The sequence below is a fragment of the Geotrypetes seraphini genome, chromosome 2 (genome assembly GCF_902459505.1).
Source record: "Geotrypetes seraphini chromosome 2, aGeoSer1.1, whole genome shotgun sequence".
Taxonomy (NCBI): domain Eukaryota; kingdom Metazoa; phylum Chordata; class Amphibia; order Gymnophiona; family Dermophiidae; genus Geotrypetes; species Geotrypetes seraphini.
Genome location: NC_047085.1, coordinates 65,100,539 through 65,113,782, shown reverse-complemented (window position 1 = coordinate 65,113,782; position 13,244 = coordinate 65,100,539). Strand labels below are relative to the sequence as shown.

Here is a 13,244-nt window from a genome sequence, read left to right as displayed (position 1 = left end):
TGTAGACAGCTTTGAGGAAGGTGTTGTGGCGGATTGCCCAGTCCCAAACCTTCAGAGCTTCTTGACAAAGGGAGGCAGATCCCGTCCCTCCCTGTTTGTTGACATAATACATGGCGACTTGGTTGTCCGTCCGAATGAGGACTACTTGGTCATGATGTTAAAAAGCGTTGAGAGCTTTGAGGATAGCTCTGAGTTCCAACAGATTGATATGACACTGACGATCCGTACTGGTCCAGAGGCCTTGAGTACGGAGACCATCGAGATGAGCGCCCCAAGCGTAGGTCGAAGAATCTGTCGTGAGGACCTTCTGATGGGGGGGCGTTTGAAAAAGCAAGCCTCTGGAAAGATTGGAAGAGAGAATTCACCAACGGAGAGACTGCTTCAATGAAGGAGTGACTGTTATGTGTTGAGAAAGTGGATTGCAAACCTGCGTCCACTGAGGAATTCTGAGGTGAAGTCTGGCAAAAGGAGTCACGTGTACTGTAGAGGCCATGTGACCTAGGAGTACCATCATGTGTCTCGCTGAGATGGAAGAGCGGGAAGACACTGTATGACAGAGTTGAAGAGCTTCCAGACGTTTTTGTGGGAGGAATGCTCTGAGTTGAACAGTGTCCAGAACAGCTCCAATGAATTGTAGATTCTGTGAAGGCTGAAGTTGGGATTTGGGAAAGTTGATTTTGAATCCCAAACTTTGTAGGAACCAGGTAGTTCGTTGGGTCGTTACAATAACCCCTTGAGATGTTGAATCTTTAATGAGCCAGACATCGAGGTAGGGAAATACCTGAAGACCATGGTTCCTCAGAGCTGCTGCTACCACTACCAGACACTTGGTGAACACCCTGGGAGATGAAGCCAGGCCGAAGGGCAGCACTCTATATTGATAATGCAGATTTCCCACCCGAAATCTGAGATATTGACGGGAGGCCGGATGAATGGGGATATGAGTGTAGGCCTCCTTGAGATCCAGAGAGCATAACCAGTCGTTCTGCTCGAGAAGGGGATAAAGGGATGCCAGGGACAACATTTGAAACTTTTCTTTGACCAGAAATTTGTTGAGAGCCCTGAGATCCAGAATGGGCCGCAGATCGCCCATCTTCTTCGGAACAAGAAAGTAACGGGAGTAAAACCCCCCTGTTCTGCTGATCCACAGGAACTGGTTCGATGGCATGGAGGCGATGCAGAGCTTGAGCTTCCTGAAGAAGAAGGGCGGTCTGGGAAGGATTAGAAGGATACTTTCTTGGAGGAAGCTCTAGTGGAACCTGAGTGAAATGAAGAGAGTATCCTTCCCTGATGATGATGAGCACCCAGAGGTCGGATGTAATAGTCATCCATTGGTGGTAAAAATGATGGAGATGACCTCCTATAGGGGGAAAAGAAGACAGAGTCAGAACGGTGGAGGTTATGCTCTGTTTTAAACAGTCAAAAAGGCTGAGTAGCCTTAGGTACAGCAGAAGGTTGAGGTTTTTGTTGCTTCTGAGGCTGCTGTTTTTTAAGAGGAGGGCGAGTGTAAGGAGCCGTCCTCGGAGCAAAACGCCGTTGATAGATAGGAGCAGGGCGTGTAGGTTTGGCAGGAGCTGGCTTTGGCTTAGGTCTGACAATAGAAGCAAAGGATTTTTCATGTTCAGACAATTTCTTGGTGGCTGCCTCGATAGATTAATCAAAGAAGTCATTGCCCGCACAAGGAATATTAGCTAAACGATCTTGAAGATTAGGGTCCATGTCAATGGTATGAATCCAGGCAAGGCGACGCATAGCTACAGAGCAAGCAGCTGCCCGGGCAGACAACTCGAATGCATCATAAAATGACTGGAGGAGATATAATTGGAGTTGAGATAAAGAAGCAAGGACTTCTTGAAATTCAAAGTGCTTTTGAGTATCCAAATAAGTCAAGAATTTTGGTAATAGAGAAATGAGGAACTCAAAATAAGTAATAAAATGAAAATTATAATTGAGGACTTTAGAGGACATCATGGCATTTTGATAGATGCGACGTCCGAATTTGTCCATAGTTTTCCCTTCCCTTCCAGGAGGAACGGTGGCATAAACCTTGGAAGGATGGGACCTCTTCAAGGAGGACTCGACTAGCAGGGACTGATGAGATAACTGTGAGTTGTCAAACCCTATGCGATGTACAGTTTTATACCTAGAGTCCAATTTTCCTGGAACAGCCGGTATGGTATAAGGTGTCTCCAGGCATCGACCAAATGTCTGAGACAAAAGCTTGTGAAGAGGAAGCTTAAGTGACTCTGCCACAGGTTGAGGAAGATGCATGACTTCGAGGTACCCCTTAGAGTATTTGGAACCAACATCTAATTGAAGATCCAAGTCAACAGCCATCTGACGAAGAAAATATGAGAAAGATAGCTGATCCTCCAATGCTTTGCCTCGAGAAGGACTCGAGGACGTCGAGGCAGCCTGGGTCGAAGATGAAGCTTCGGCAGGAAAAAAGGCATCAAAAGAATATGGAGACTTGGACGAAGCAATCGAAACCGCTGGATCCTCGAGGTTCAGAAGTAGAGACCTCGAACGAGGAGTCGGCAGTCTAGTCGAAGTAGGAGTAGAGCGAGGCTTAGTTGAAGAGGGTCGTTCTTTAGAAAAAGAACTATGCCTGGAAGTATGCCTCGATGAAGGCCTCGATCGTTGGTGAGAACGGTGCCTGGAAGCAGATCTCAAAGATCGAGGAGACTTTGCCTTGGAGACAGAAGCAGCCGATGCTACCAAAGAATGGATAGGACTGGAGGCTGTAGATCAAAGCTCCAGAGGCTTGGTGGAGGAACCTCGATGCACTCCCAAAGACTCTGCTCCTTGCATAGAGTATGAGGATTCCTGCCAAGGCACTTGCAAAGATTCTGCTCCTTGTTTCAAGTGCTTGGATGCCAGACCAGACACTCACAGAGACTCTGCTCCCTGCAAAGAGTGTGTAAGCTCAGACTGAGGCAAAGGAAGTGGCTCGACCTTGCGGGAGTCTACTGAATGCCCAGCCTGGATGAGAGGAAGCAGCTTCGGTCCCATATTAGTAAGGAACTGAATGAATTGCTTCTCCAACATGGTCTGGAAGGAAGCCGGCATGGTCTGGAACATGGTCTGGAAGGGTGGATCTGCGTCTGAAACCGGACCACCTGCTGTAGCTGGAGGTTCCACTGAGGCAGTGTAAATGTGCTTCGACTTGGAAATCTTAGGCACTTTAAGCACTACCGCTGGAACTTTCTGCTGAGCTATCTGACCTGAGGAAACAGGGGAAGATACAGCAGGTGTCGTCGAAGAGAGAGCCGCTGCAAACGACGAAGGTCTGATGGGGCTTGAGGTGGAAGCAGTTGAAGTGGGAGGAGTTTCAGTCGAAGGTGAGGCCGAGGGCGCCTTCGATGTCGAGGGATAGGAGGAAGAATCCATGCCGAACAGCTTCTCCACCAAAAGATGACGAAGTTTAATGGCTCGAGGCTGAAGAGTAGCACAGCGCTCGCACGACTTCGGTTGATGTTTCGGCCCAAAGCACTTGAGGCACCAACGGTGTGGGTCCGTAAGGGAAATCACACGCTGGCACTGGCTATACTTCTTGAAGCCCGTGACAGTGCCGGGACATAGAAGGAAAAATAGCTGCCGCAAGATCGAAGCCCTTGGGCTGCGGACGAACAGCCTGCCCCGACGGAAGAATGAAAATTATTATTATTTTTTTTTAAACTAGAAATAAAGTAAGAACAGCGATTCGTGAAGAGAAAAATACAAACCGCGGTTCAGAGAAGGCACGAAGTAACGAAGTTAAACGCAGAGAGTCAAAGACGGACTTCTCGGCTCCGCGGAAAACTGAGAACTGAGGAGACGCGCCGTACGCTGGGCAGGAAGGCACTCACGCATGCGGTCGACTCGAAGCTTCTGGTTTCTTCAAGCAAGTCTGCTTGTGAGGCTTCCGCATCTGTGCTCCGTCGGTGACGTCACCCATATGTGAGAATAGGCTGCCTGCTTGTCCTGGGATAAAATTTCTTTCGCTCTGGTTGTAATACCCTTCTTAATTATACCTAGCATTCTATTCGCTCTCTACAATTTGGGGGGGGCATTGTTGGGAGACAGCAGACTTGAGAGAGACTTGGGTGTGCTGGTGGATGCATCACTGAAGCCATCTGCACAGTGCGCAGCAGCCTCGAAAAAAGCCAACAGGATGCTGGGCATCATAAAGAGGGGCATAACAACCAGGAAGCGGGAAGTCATCATGCCATTGTATCGAGCGATGGTGCGTCCACATCTGGAATACTGCGTTCAGTATTGGTCGCCGCACCTCAAGAAGGACATGGCGGTACTTGAGAGAGTCCAAAGGAGAGCAACGAAACTGGTAAAGGGGCTGGAACACTGCCCATATGCCGAGAGATTGGATAGGCTGGGGCTCTTCTCTCTGGAAAAAAGGAGGCTCAGGGGAGATATGATAGAGACCTTCAAGATCATGAGGGACATAGAGAGGGTGGATAGGGACAGATTCTTCAGACTGAAGGGGACAACAAGTACGAGGGGGCATTCGGAGAAACTAAAGGGAGATAGGTTCAAAACAAATGCAAGAAAGTTTTTTTTCACCCAAAGGGTCGTGGACACTTGGAATGCGCTACCGGAGGAAAGTGATCAGGAAGAGTACGGTACAGGGATTCAAACAGGGATTGGACGGATTCCTGAGGGATAAAGGGATCGTGGGATACTGAGAGAGGTGCTGGGATGTAACACAGGTATAGAAAGCCAACAGGTCGTGCATGTGCAAGACCGGAGGGTTAGGACTACGATGGGAAGATAGGACTTAAATGAGAAACCAAGGTGGCAAGGGAGCCCCTTCTGGTGATGCAGACAGGTCGTGACCTGTTTGGGCCGCCGCGGGAGCGGACTGCCAGGCAGGATGGACCTATGGTCTGACCCGGCGGAGGCACTGCTTATGTTCTTATGTTCTTAGCAGCCGCTGCGCACTGTGTCCACCATTACCCCCAAGTCCCTTTCTTGGTTACTCTCATTCAATAACATCCCTCCCATCGTATAGCTGTACCTCAGGTTTCTGCTTCCCACATGTAGTACTTTACATTTCTCAACGTTGAACTTCAACTGCCATCTCGTCGCCCATTCCCCCAGTTTGTTCAAGTCCCTTTGTAATTCTTCGCAGTCCTCTTTAGTCCGAGCTCCACTAAATAGTTTGGTGTCGTCCACGAATTTTATTATCTCGCACTTCGTCCCTGTTTCTAGATCATTTATAAATATATCAAATAGCAGCGGTCCGAGCACCGAGCCCTGCGGAACACCACACGTGACCCTTCTCCAGTTCGAGTAGTGGCCCTTCACTCCTACCCTGTTTCCTACCCGCCAAACAATTTCTGATCCATCTATGTACGTCTCCTTCCACCCCATGGTTCTTCAGTTTCCGAAATAAGCATTCAGGGGGTACCTTGTCAAAGGCTTTTTGGAAATCTAGATATATGATGTCTATGGGGTCTCCTCTGTCCATCCTTCTGTTAATTCCTTCGAACTAATGAGAACTTTGTACCAGTAAGAGAAAAAAGAGCAGACAATCTTGAGTTCAAATTGAAAGAAAGAGAGGAGAATAAGAGCAGAAAGAGAACCTGAGCGTAAGGAAAAATAAATAGATAAATAAAATATTACTAAGATTTTCTCATAAACTGGACAGATCAATAAATAACAACAAAAACAAGTATAATAAGCAGAAAGAAAAATAATGGGAGTAATTTAAAATCTGTAATTAAAGCGGCTTGGTCTCCACTCAGGATGGCAAGGGAAGGTGCCACAGCCCAGGTCCAGGAGCAGCCGAAAGCAGGATAACTGAAGAAGTTCACAGAGGTAGGAGGCAGCAGGTCGAGGAAAGAAGGAGGACTCTTCAGTCAGCTGCCTCTGTCAGGGCTGATTCATCGGCTGTATGCTGCATTGGTAAGGGCTTCTGTAACTCCTGTCTGCGGCTCTGTCGTCATTGGTCTCCGTGGCTTTTAACAGGAGCGCAGGCACGTAGGATGCCCTCTCTCAGGTCGCCTCCTCCGTCGACGCTCACAGTGCGCCACTCTCACCCCGGCTAGCCAAATATCGATCTCCCGACAGCTGACCTCCATCAACTCGGCAACACTCAGGCCCCTCAGATAAACGAGCAGAACCGTGGAACCAGATGGCAGGAGCAGGCAGAAAGCTCCCCTGACTGCTAGACGGTTAAAATGATCTCAACGGTCAAAATGATCTCAATTTCTGAGGAGCTATTCACTCCAGGGCCCAAAAAGAAACAGACCAAAAATGAAAATAGATAACCCAAAAGAATAAAATAAACATTAAATATTGAGAAAGAATAAGCAGGGTAAAGGAAAAACAAAATAAAATAACCTGGTGAGGGAGACAGCACAGCTGATGACCTAATTGGCCGCATCTTGTTTAATAACCTAGGCACTCACATTTACATGCATATATGTTTAGAACTTGCACATTTAAATCTTAGTAGGACATCTAAATGCTATTCTGCAAATAACTGCTTAACTTACACAGTATAGATTTGCAAGGGGGTATGTGGAATACAAAGGGGTGGAACATAGGAAAGGCTCCTATTTACATACAACTTACAGAATGCTGTAAGTTACACATATCCTTGCCTCAATCAGGCCTATGGCTGGCCTAGGTGCCAGCACCTAGGTTTTAGGCAGGTTGAGAACTGGTAATGTTAATACGCTATAATGGAACCTAGGTTCCTTCATAGCCTTGGTCTTCACTCCTACTCAATGAGGGCTGCCAATGGGTCAGGTTTTCAAAATTTTCCACTGGCCCCTTGTTTCTGTGACGTGCTGGTACAAAGTTGTCTATCACACAAAAGTGTGACTATGCATGAGACTGATTTGCATGCCTACTACCTTCATTATATGCAAATCTGTCTCATGCATATTCATTGGAATATCTTGAAAACCTAACCTATTGGCAACCTACAAGGTCTGGGAGTGAAGACCAAAGCTGTAAGAAACAAAAGATTAGGTTCTTACCTTTGCTAATCTTTCTTGTAAATCCACGCTCTATTCCTGGACAAGTGGGTTATTCATCTCATGTCGCAAGACTGCTTGTAGGAAGCCTCATTTACATAATTTTTTCAGACTCTTCCTTCTTACCTCAGGACTGCCATGAGGACTCCAGTTTGTGCAAAAGCAGACAGCGACACCTGTAGAGGACATAGAGAAGAAGGGAGGGGTATGGGGACCCTCCCTGACAAGTCTAATCTGCTTATAACATGAAAAGTCATAACAATCAAACACTTGAAACAGGTTATTAAACAGTATAAACATGAAAGAAACTGTGCTATAAGGAGACAGCCTGCACCAACAGATACTACTACTAATTATTTCTACAATGCTACCAGATGCATGCAGCGCTGCACAGAGTCACAAAGAATAAGAAAACAGTCCCATCTAAACAGGCAAGACAGACAAACAGGATACAGTTAAGGGAAACAGTTAATCAGTAGGCTAGGTTGGAGGGCAGAAGAGTAGGGTTAAAGCTTGAAAGCTATATCAAAAAGGTGAGTTTTCAGTCTGCTTTTAAACAAGGGAAGGGGCTTGACGGACAAACGTGGGTAATTTATTCCAGGCATAGGGGGCAGCTAGATGAAAGGAACAAAGTCTGGAATTGGCAGTGGAAGAGAAGGGTAAACCTAAGAGCGACTTATCTGAGGAGCGGAGTTCTCTGGGAGGTGTATAAGGAGAGAGAAGCGAGGAGAGATATTGAGGGGCAGTAGAATGAACATACTTGTAGGTCAGCAATAAGATACTGAACTGTATGCAAGTGAAGCGACTTTAAGGAGAAGGGTGACATGAGTGTAGCGAGATTGGTAGAAGATGAGTCGTGCAGCAGAGTTTTGCACAGATATAGCAGGACCCTGTATATAAATAAAATAATTAAAAAAAACCAACAGACCAGGGCTCTTTTACTAAGGCTTAGTATGCGTATGATGCATAGGTATAAAATCAGACACAGCATTTAGCACAAACTAAGCTTTAGTAAAAGGGTCCCTAGGTTTTCTCTATGTGAAACGTGCTGCATAAGCCTAGTAGGAGATATGACTTTTCTCAGAGAAAGTTTGATTAAAGGATTTTTTTTAATAATATTTTTATAATATACCGTATCATAAAACATTCCAAAAAGCTATATATTTCTAAAGGAATGATACAAATATGTCCTATCTAAAGGTAGCAGCTAGTTCCATCTTTTTTACACAGGCCAATTCACTAGTGGAGTTTTTTTTTAATCCAATGGTAATACAGAACAAAATTTGGAGGAAAGACTAGCTGACATGGCATTTACTTTATAGAAGGTTCCAGTTCCCAAGATGCAGGAAAGGATGTACAGAACCTGAGTCTGGGGCTGAAACACTGCCTATGATCAAAGAAAAAAAACAATGCTCAGAATCACTTAAGATTATGGCTGTTCATCACATTACATAAACATAAACACCACTAGCACAATTAAACTTTATGATCTATAGGATCACCATTTACTCCTTAACTCAGGGGTGTCAAACTCAATCACATAAGGGGCTGAAATCTAAAACATAGGCTAAGTTGCAGGCCGAATTTTTTATTAAGATACTTTGGAGTCCTTTTATTAAGGTACGCTAACCGATTTAGCGTGCGCTAAATGCGCACCTTAATAAAAGGACCCCTTAGTCTTAGTAGAAGTACAGGGTTACAACCTCTCCAACCCCACCCTGGCTCTGTTATATCCTTGCTCATGCTTGTTGTCTAACACCAGCTCTGGCAGGATACACATTTCAAATCTGACATATTGTAATCACAAAACAGCAAATAAAATTATTTTTTCTACCTTTTGTCTGTCTGTTAACTTGCTCACCAGGGTCTCCTGCCCAATTGATGTTTTCTTCTTTCTTCATGTCCCATCTCTGTTCCTTCCCCTCTACTGCCATATCTAACATTTCTTTCCCCATTTTCTCTCTTTCTCTCCCTGCTTTGTATCCTTGGCCAAACCTCTCTATTCTCCTCCATGCAGCATCTCTTCCTTCCTCCCCTCCATTATCATGTGCAGCATTTTTCTCCCCATGCATCTCTCCCTGCCTTCCACCCTATGTCCAACATTTCTCTCTCATCTCCATGCATGTCTCTCTCCCCTCCACCAAATGCAAGACTTCTCCCTCACCCCTTTCTACTTCTTTGTTGCATATCTCTATCTCCTCCACCCCATGTTCAATAATTCTTCCTTTCTCCTCTCTCCCCCAAAGTGCAGTAGCTTTCCATCCCTCCCTCCCATCCCCCTGTGCAGCAGCCTTTCAGCCCTCCTATCCCCCTGTGCAACTGCCTTCCAGCCCTCCTATCCCCCTGTGCAACTGCCTTCCAGCCCTCCCATCCCCTGTGCAGCAGCCTTCCAGCCCTATCCCCCTGTGCAACTGCCTTCCCTTCCTAGCCTCCTGTGCAGCAGCCTTCCAGCCCCCCATCCCCATGTGCAGCAGCCTTCCAGCCCTCCCATCCCCCTGTGCAGCAGCCTTCCAGCCCTCCCATCCCCCTGTGCAGCAGCCTTCCAGCCCCCCATCCCCCTGTGCAACTGCCTTCCAGCCCTCCCATCCCCTGTGCAGAAGCCTTCCAGCCCTATCCCCCTGTGCAACTGCCTTCTCCTCCCAGCCCCCTGTGCAGCAGCCTTCCAGCCCTCCCATCCCCCTGTGCAGCAGCCTTCCAGCCCTCCTATCCCCCTGTGAAGCAGCCTTCCAGCCTTACTATCCCCCTGTAAAGCAGCTTTCCCCTTCCATCTCCCTGTGCAGTAGCCTTCCAGCCCTCCCATCCCCTTGTGCAACTGCCTTCCAGCCCTCCCTCCCATCCCCCTGTGCAGCAGCCTTCTAGCCCTCCTAACCCCCTGTACAACTGCCTTCCAGCCCTCCCATCCCCCTGTGCAACTGCCTTCCAGCCCTCCCATCCCCCTGTGCAGCAGCCTTCCAGCCCTCTTATTCCCCTGTGCAGCAGCCTTCCAGCCCTCAATCCCATCCCCCTGTGCAGCAGCCTTCTAGCCCTCCTATCCCCCTGTGCAACTGCCTTCCAGCCCTCCCATCCCCCAGTGCAACTGCCTTCCAGCCCTTCCATCCCCCTGTGCAGCAGCCTTCCAACCCTCCTATCCCCCTGTGCAGCAGCCTTCCAGCCCTTTTATCCCCCTGTGCAGCAGCCTTCCAGCCCTCCCATCCCCCTGTGCAGCAGCCTTCCAGCCCTCCCTCCCTCCCCCCTGTGCAGCACTTCCTGATTGACGACCCCCCCCCCCTCCCCCATGAGACATCAACTTTCGGGCCTCCTACAACAGCAGCAGCATGAACAGTCTCCCTCTTCTCGTGTCATCAGGCAGGAGAAGCCTGTTCAGACTGCTGACTCAGCCTGCCAGGTATCGCTGTTGTTGCTGCTGCTGCTGCCGGATGAACAGCCCCTGCAGGTGCTGGAATCTAAGAACGCAGTGAGCGCTGTAAGAGCAAGTCAAACACTAACTGCGTCTCTGGACGTACAGCTGCAGGTGGCGCTCTTCCTGAGACAGGAACCTCCATTTCCCCCTCCCCTTCGTCCTCGCCCTCTTGCGCACTTCTCCTTGCTGTCTCATGGCTGGTCCTTTCCTGTGTCTGACCCGGTAGCTGGTGTTTGCTTCTCTCCATTGCCGCTGAACAGAGAGCAAGCAGGAGGGTATTCTCTCGCGGGCCAAATTAGGGAATTCGCTCGCGGGCCAAATTTAATTACCCCAGAGTTTGACATGTCTGCCTTAACTGATGTACGATTCTGACTAGAATGATTACTAGTGGACTAGAACTTCCTGAAAGCAGAGCAAGAATAAAAAATACATAGTAAAAAGATCTGATGTCAGCTGCATTCCATTTGTGAAGATTTTCTTTGATTTAAGCAAAAAGGTCTTGAAAAGAATACAGGATACTGACTTTAGTTGAGAATTTGCTCAGTTAATAGCTTTTAACATTCCTACTGCATAGAGGAAATAAGATACAAAGTTGCCATATTTATTTTTTATTAAATTAGGGACTGTCAAGACCACTTATGAATTCTAAATCTATCCTCTTGGGCTCAATTGAACCTACACATACCACAGTACTTACCACTAAACCCAGCTAAGTAAAGGAATGTCCATAAAGTCACAATCTGTCATCTGAAATAATTTAACAGGAATCTGCAGATTCATATTAAATATTCAATTAAATACATGGTTAAGGAATACATCTTCTAGAGCAATGGTCTCAAACTCGTGGCCCGGGGGGGGGGGGCCACATGCGGCCCACCAGGTACTGTTTTGAGGCCTTCGGCATGTTTATCATAATCACAAAAGTAAAATAAAACAGTTTCTTGATCATATGTCTCTTTAGCTATAAATGACAATATTATTATTAAGACTTAGTCAAAAGGAAAGATTTATAAACTATAAAGAGTTTTACCTCATGTAAAATTGTCATTTCTTTTATAAGACATTAACTATTTCCCCGAGGCCCTCCAAGTACCTACAAATCCAAAATGTGGCCCTGCAAAGGGTTTGAGTTTGAGACCACTAGAGCCTCCTTTTTCCATTCTCCTCTATAGTAACCACCTAGTGTAATCAATTGAAAATACTTGTGCCAAGTGTGCAAATGATGGTGCAGAAACAAATTAAATCTCAGAACATAAGTACGTTGTTTTTATAGGATAAGCATGGACATACACATTTTTTGTATACCATCGAGCTACAGCATTACTTGATGTTCTAAAACTTGTTAGATTTTGTAGGGAATTTGTGGCGAAAAGAGCTGTGGGATAAATATCTCATTAACATGAAAACATTGGAGGAAGAAAGACACTTTTTTTTTCTCACCTCAGCACAGACAGATAGTGTCGGCATGCTACTCATTGCAGAAAAGACAGGAGTTAAAGCAAATCTCAGCAGCCTTTTTTTGCCTTTTTCCGTGTTGCCAATGAGAGCCGGAACAGGCTGCTAGTCAGCTGGCAACAAAGCAGGAAGAGTTAGGCTGCCCTAAAGAGCTAATGTCACTACATAATAAACCGTATGGGGAAAAAAATCCATGGAGGAAGGTTAGTTCCCGTCTTGGGGGGACACTTTAAAGAGGAACACCACTGAGAGGAAGAAGTTTAAAAAGGCAACGTGAAAACAAACAAAACCTCCAGAGAACCGAGGATTTGTGATCACGGAGTATAATAAGCAGAGGTCCAGAGTAATGTAACCCCGAAGGAAAGGAGAACTGGTAGGGCAAATAAGGAAGTAATCCTGTCAATAACTTCCACAGCACTGCCAGACTCGGGCTTCTGCTTTCCCAAAGCCGTTAAAAAAAAAAATAAAAAAATTATTAAGGAGCTTCTGCACTACGGCTAACCCCTAACAGAGAGCTTTCAAATTATCCTGTTCTAGGAAGGGAGATTTTAAGCCAGCTCTGGATTTCTGATAAAAGTTATCATAATGCTTTGTCTGTTTGAAAACTAGTAAAAAAAAAAAAAAGAAGAAGAAAGAAAGTACTATTAGTCCAATGAAAAGGATTAATTTCTTTTCTTTAAATTTAATATTACCTTTAAAAGTAGGGTTCCCATATTTGTTAAGTCAAAAATAGAGGACACCTGACCCATCTTTGGCCCCACCTATATGCCACCCTCTGCCCCGCCCCTGTCTTCCACTAATCTTGTCCTTAAACCACTCCCCCCCCCCCCCCCCCCCCCCCCACAGCCTCTCTCACCAGCCCACCACCCTGGAGTCGGGTCTGGCTTTTGTGGTCTCCCCTGTCCCCAGTACCTCTTCCAGCGCTACAATTTCAAAACTTTGGATAGCCAGCAGCATTAGCGACGATATTTTGGATCCACATGCTATCAGATATAGGTCTAAATACTCCTGCCCGTCCTTTTCCTGGGGCACAAACACCCTTACACCCAAGGATAACGTCCGCAGCCTTGGAGTAAATCTCAACTCAAATTTATTGTTCAAATGTATTTTATTGAGCTCAATAGAAAGAAGCACAGAAGCATAGACAAATACAGAAAGCAAGCTCACATTTTGTCAGTGGAAAACACGGTATTAAACCACCTCCCCCACCCACACAACTCCCCAATCAACAGAATGAGCACTACCCTTATTTCTCCTCATTTTATGTATATTCTGGTCTCCTAACTATTTGTAAACCGAGTCGAGCTCCGATAAGAGATGACCCGGTATATAAAACGAAGACTAGATTAGATTAAATCCTTCTGCTGTCGGCCTTCCCCAGAAGCCTTCACTCTGCAGCACTTCCT

At 46.4% G+C, this 13,244-nt stretch overlaps 1 protein-coding gene across 7 annotated transcripts in view; it reads right to left on the bottom strand.

The window, feature by feature from the left end:
* The window catches only part of RRM2B (ribonucleotide reductase regulatory TP53 inducible subunit M2B), an 84,934-nt gene extending 71,990 nt beyond the window's left edge, over positions 1 to 12,944 (bottom strand). Inside the window, exons 1-3 of one of the 7 annotated variants that reach the window (XM_033935094.1) lie at positions 11,824 to 12,324; positions 8,299 to 8,370; positions 7,110 to 7,159 (exon numbers count right to left, since the gene is read on the bottom strand). Coding sequence is in view for 6 of the 7 variants with exons in the window: in XM_033935088.1 (XP_033790979.1) it covers positions 7,110 to 7,283 (174 nt within the window). In the remaining variant the exon portion in view is untranslated. Of the gene's footprint in view, positions 1 to 7,109; positions 7,439 to 8,298; positions 8,371 to 11,413; positions 11,471 to 11,823; positions 12,330 to 12,530; positions 12,594 to 12,750 lie in introns of those variants that run through there. The other 6 variants (XM_033935089.1, XM_033935091.1, XM_033935090.1 and 3 more) reach the window with 6 other exon arrangements.
* Positions 12,945 to 13,244: the final 300 nt, after the last annotated feature.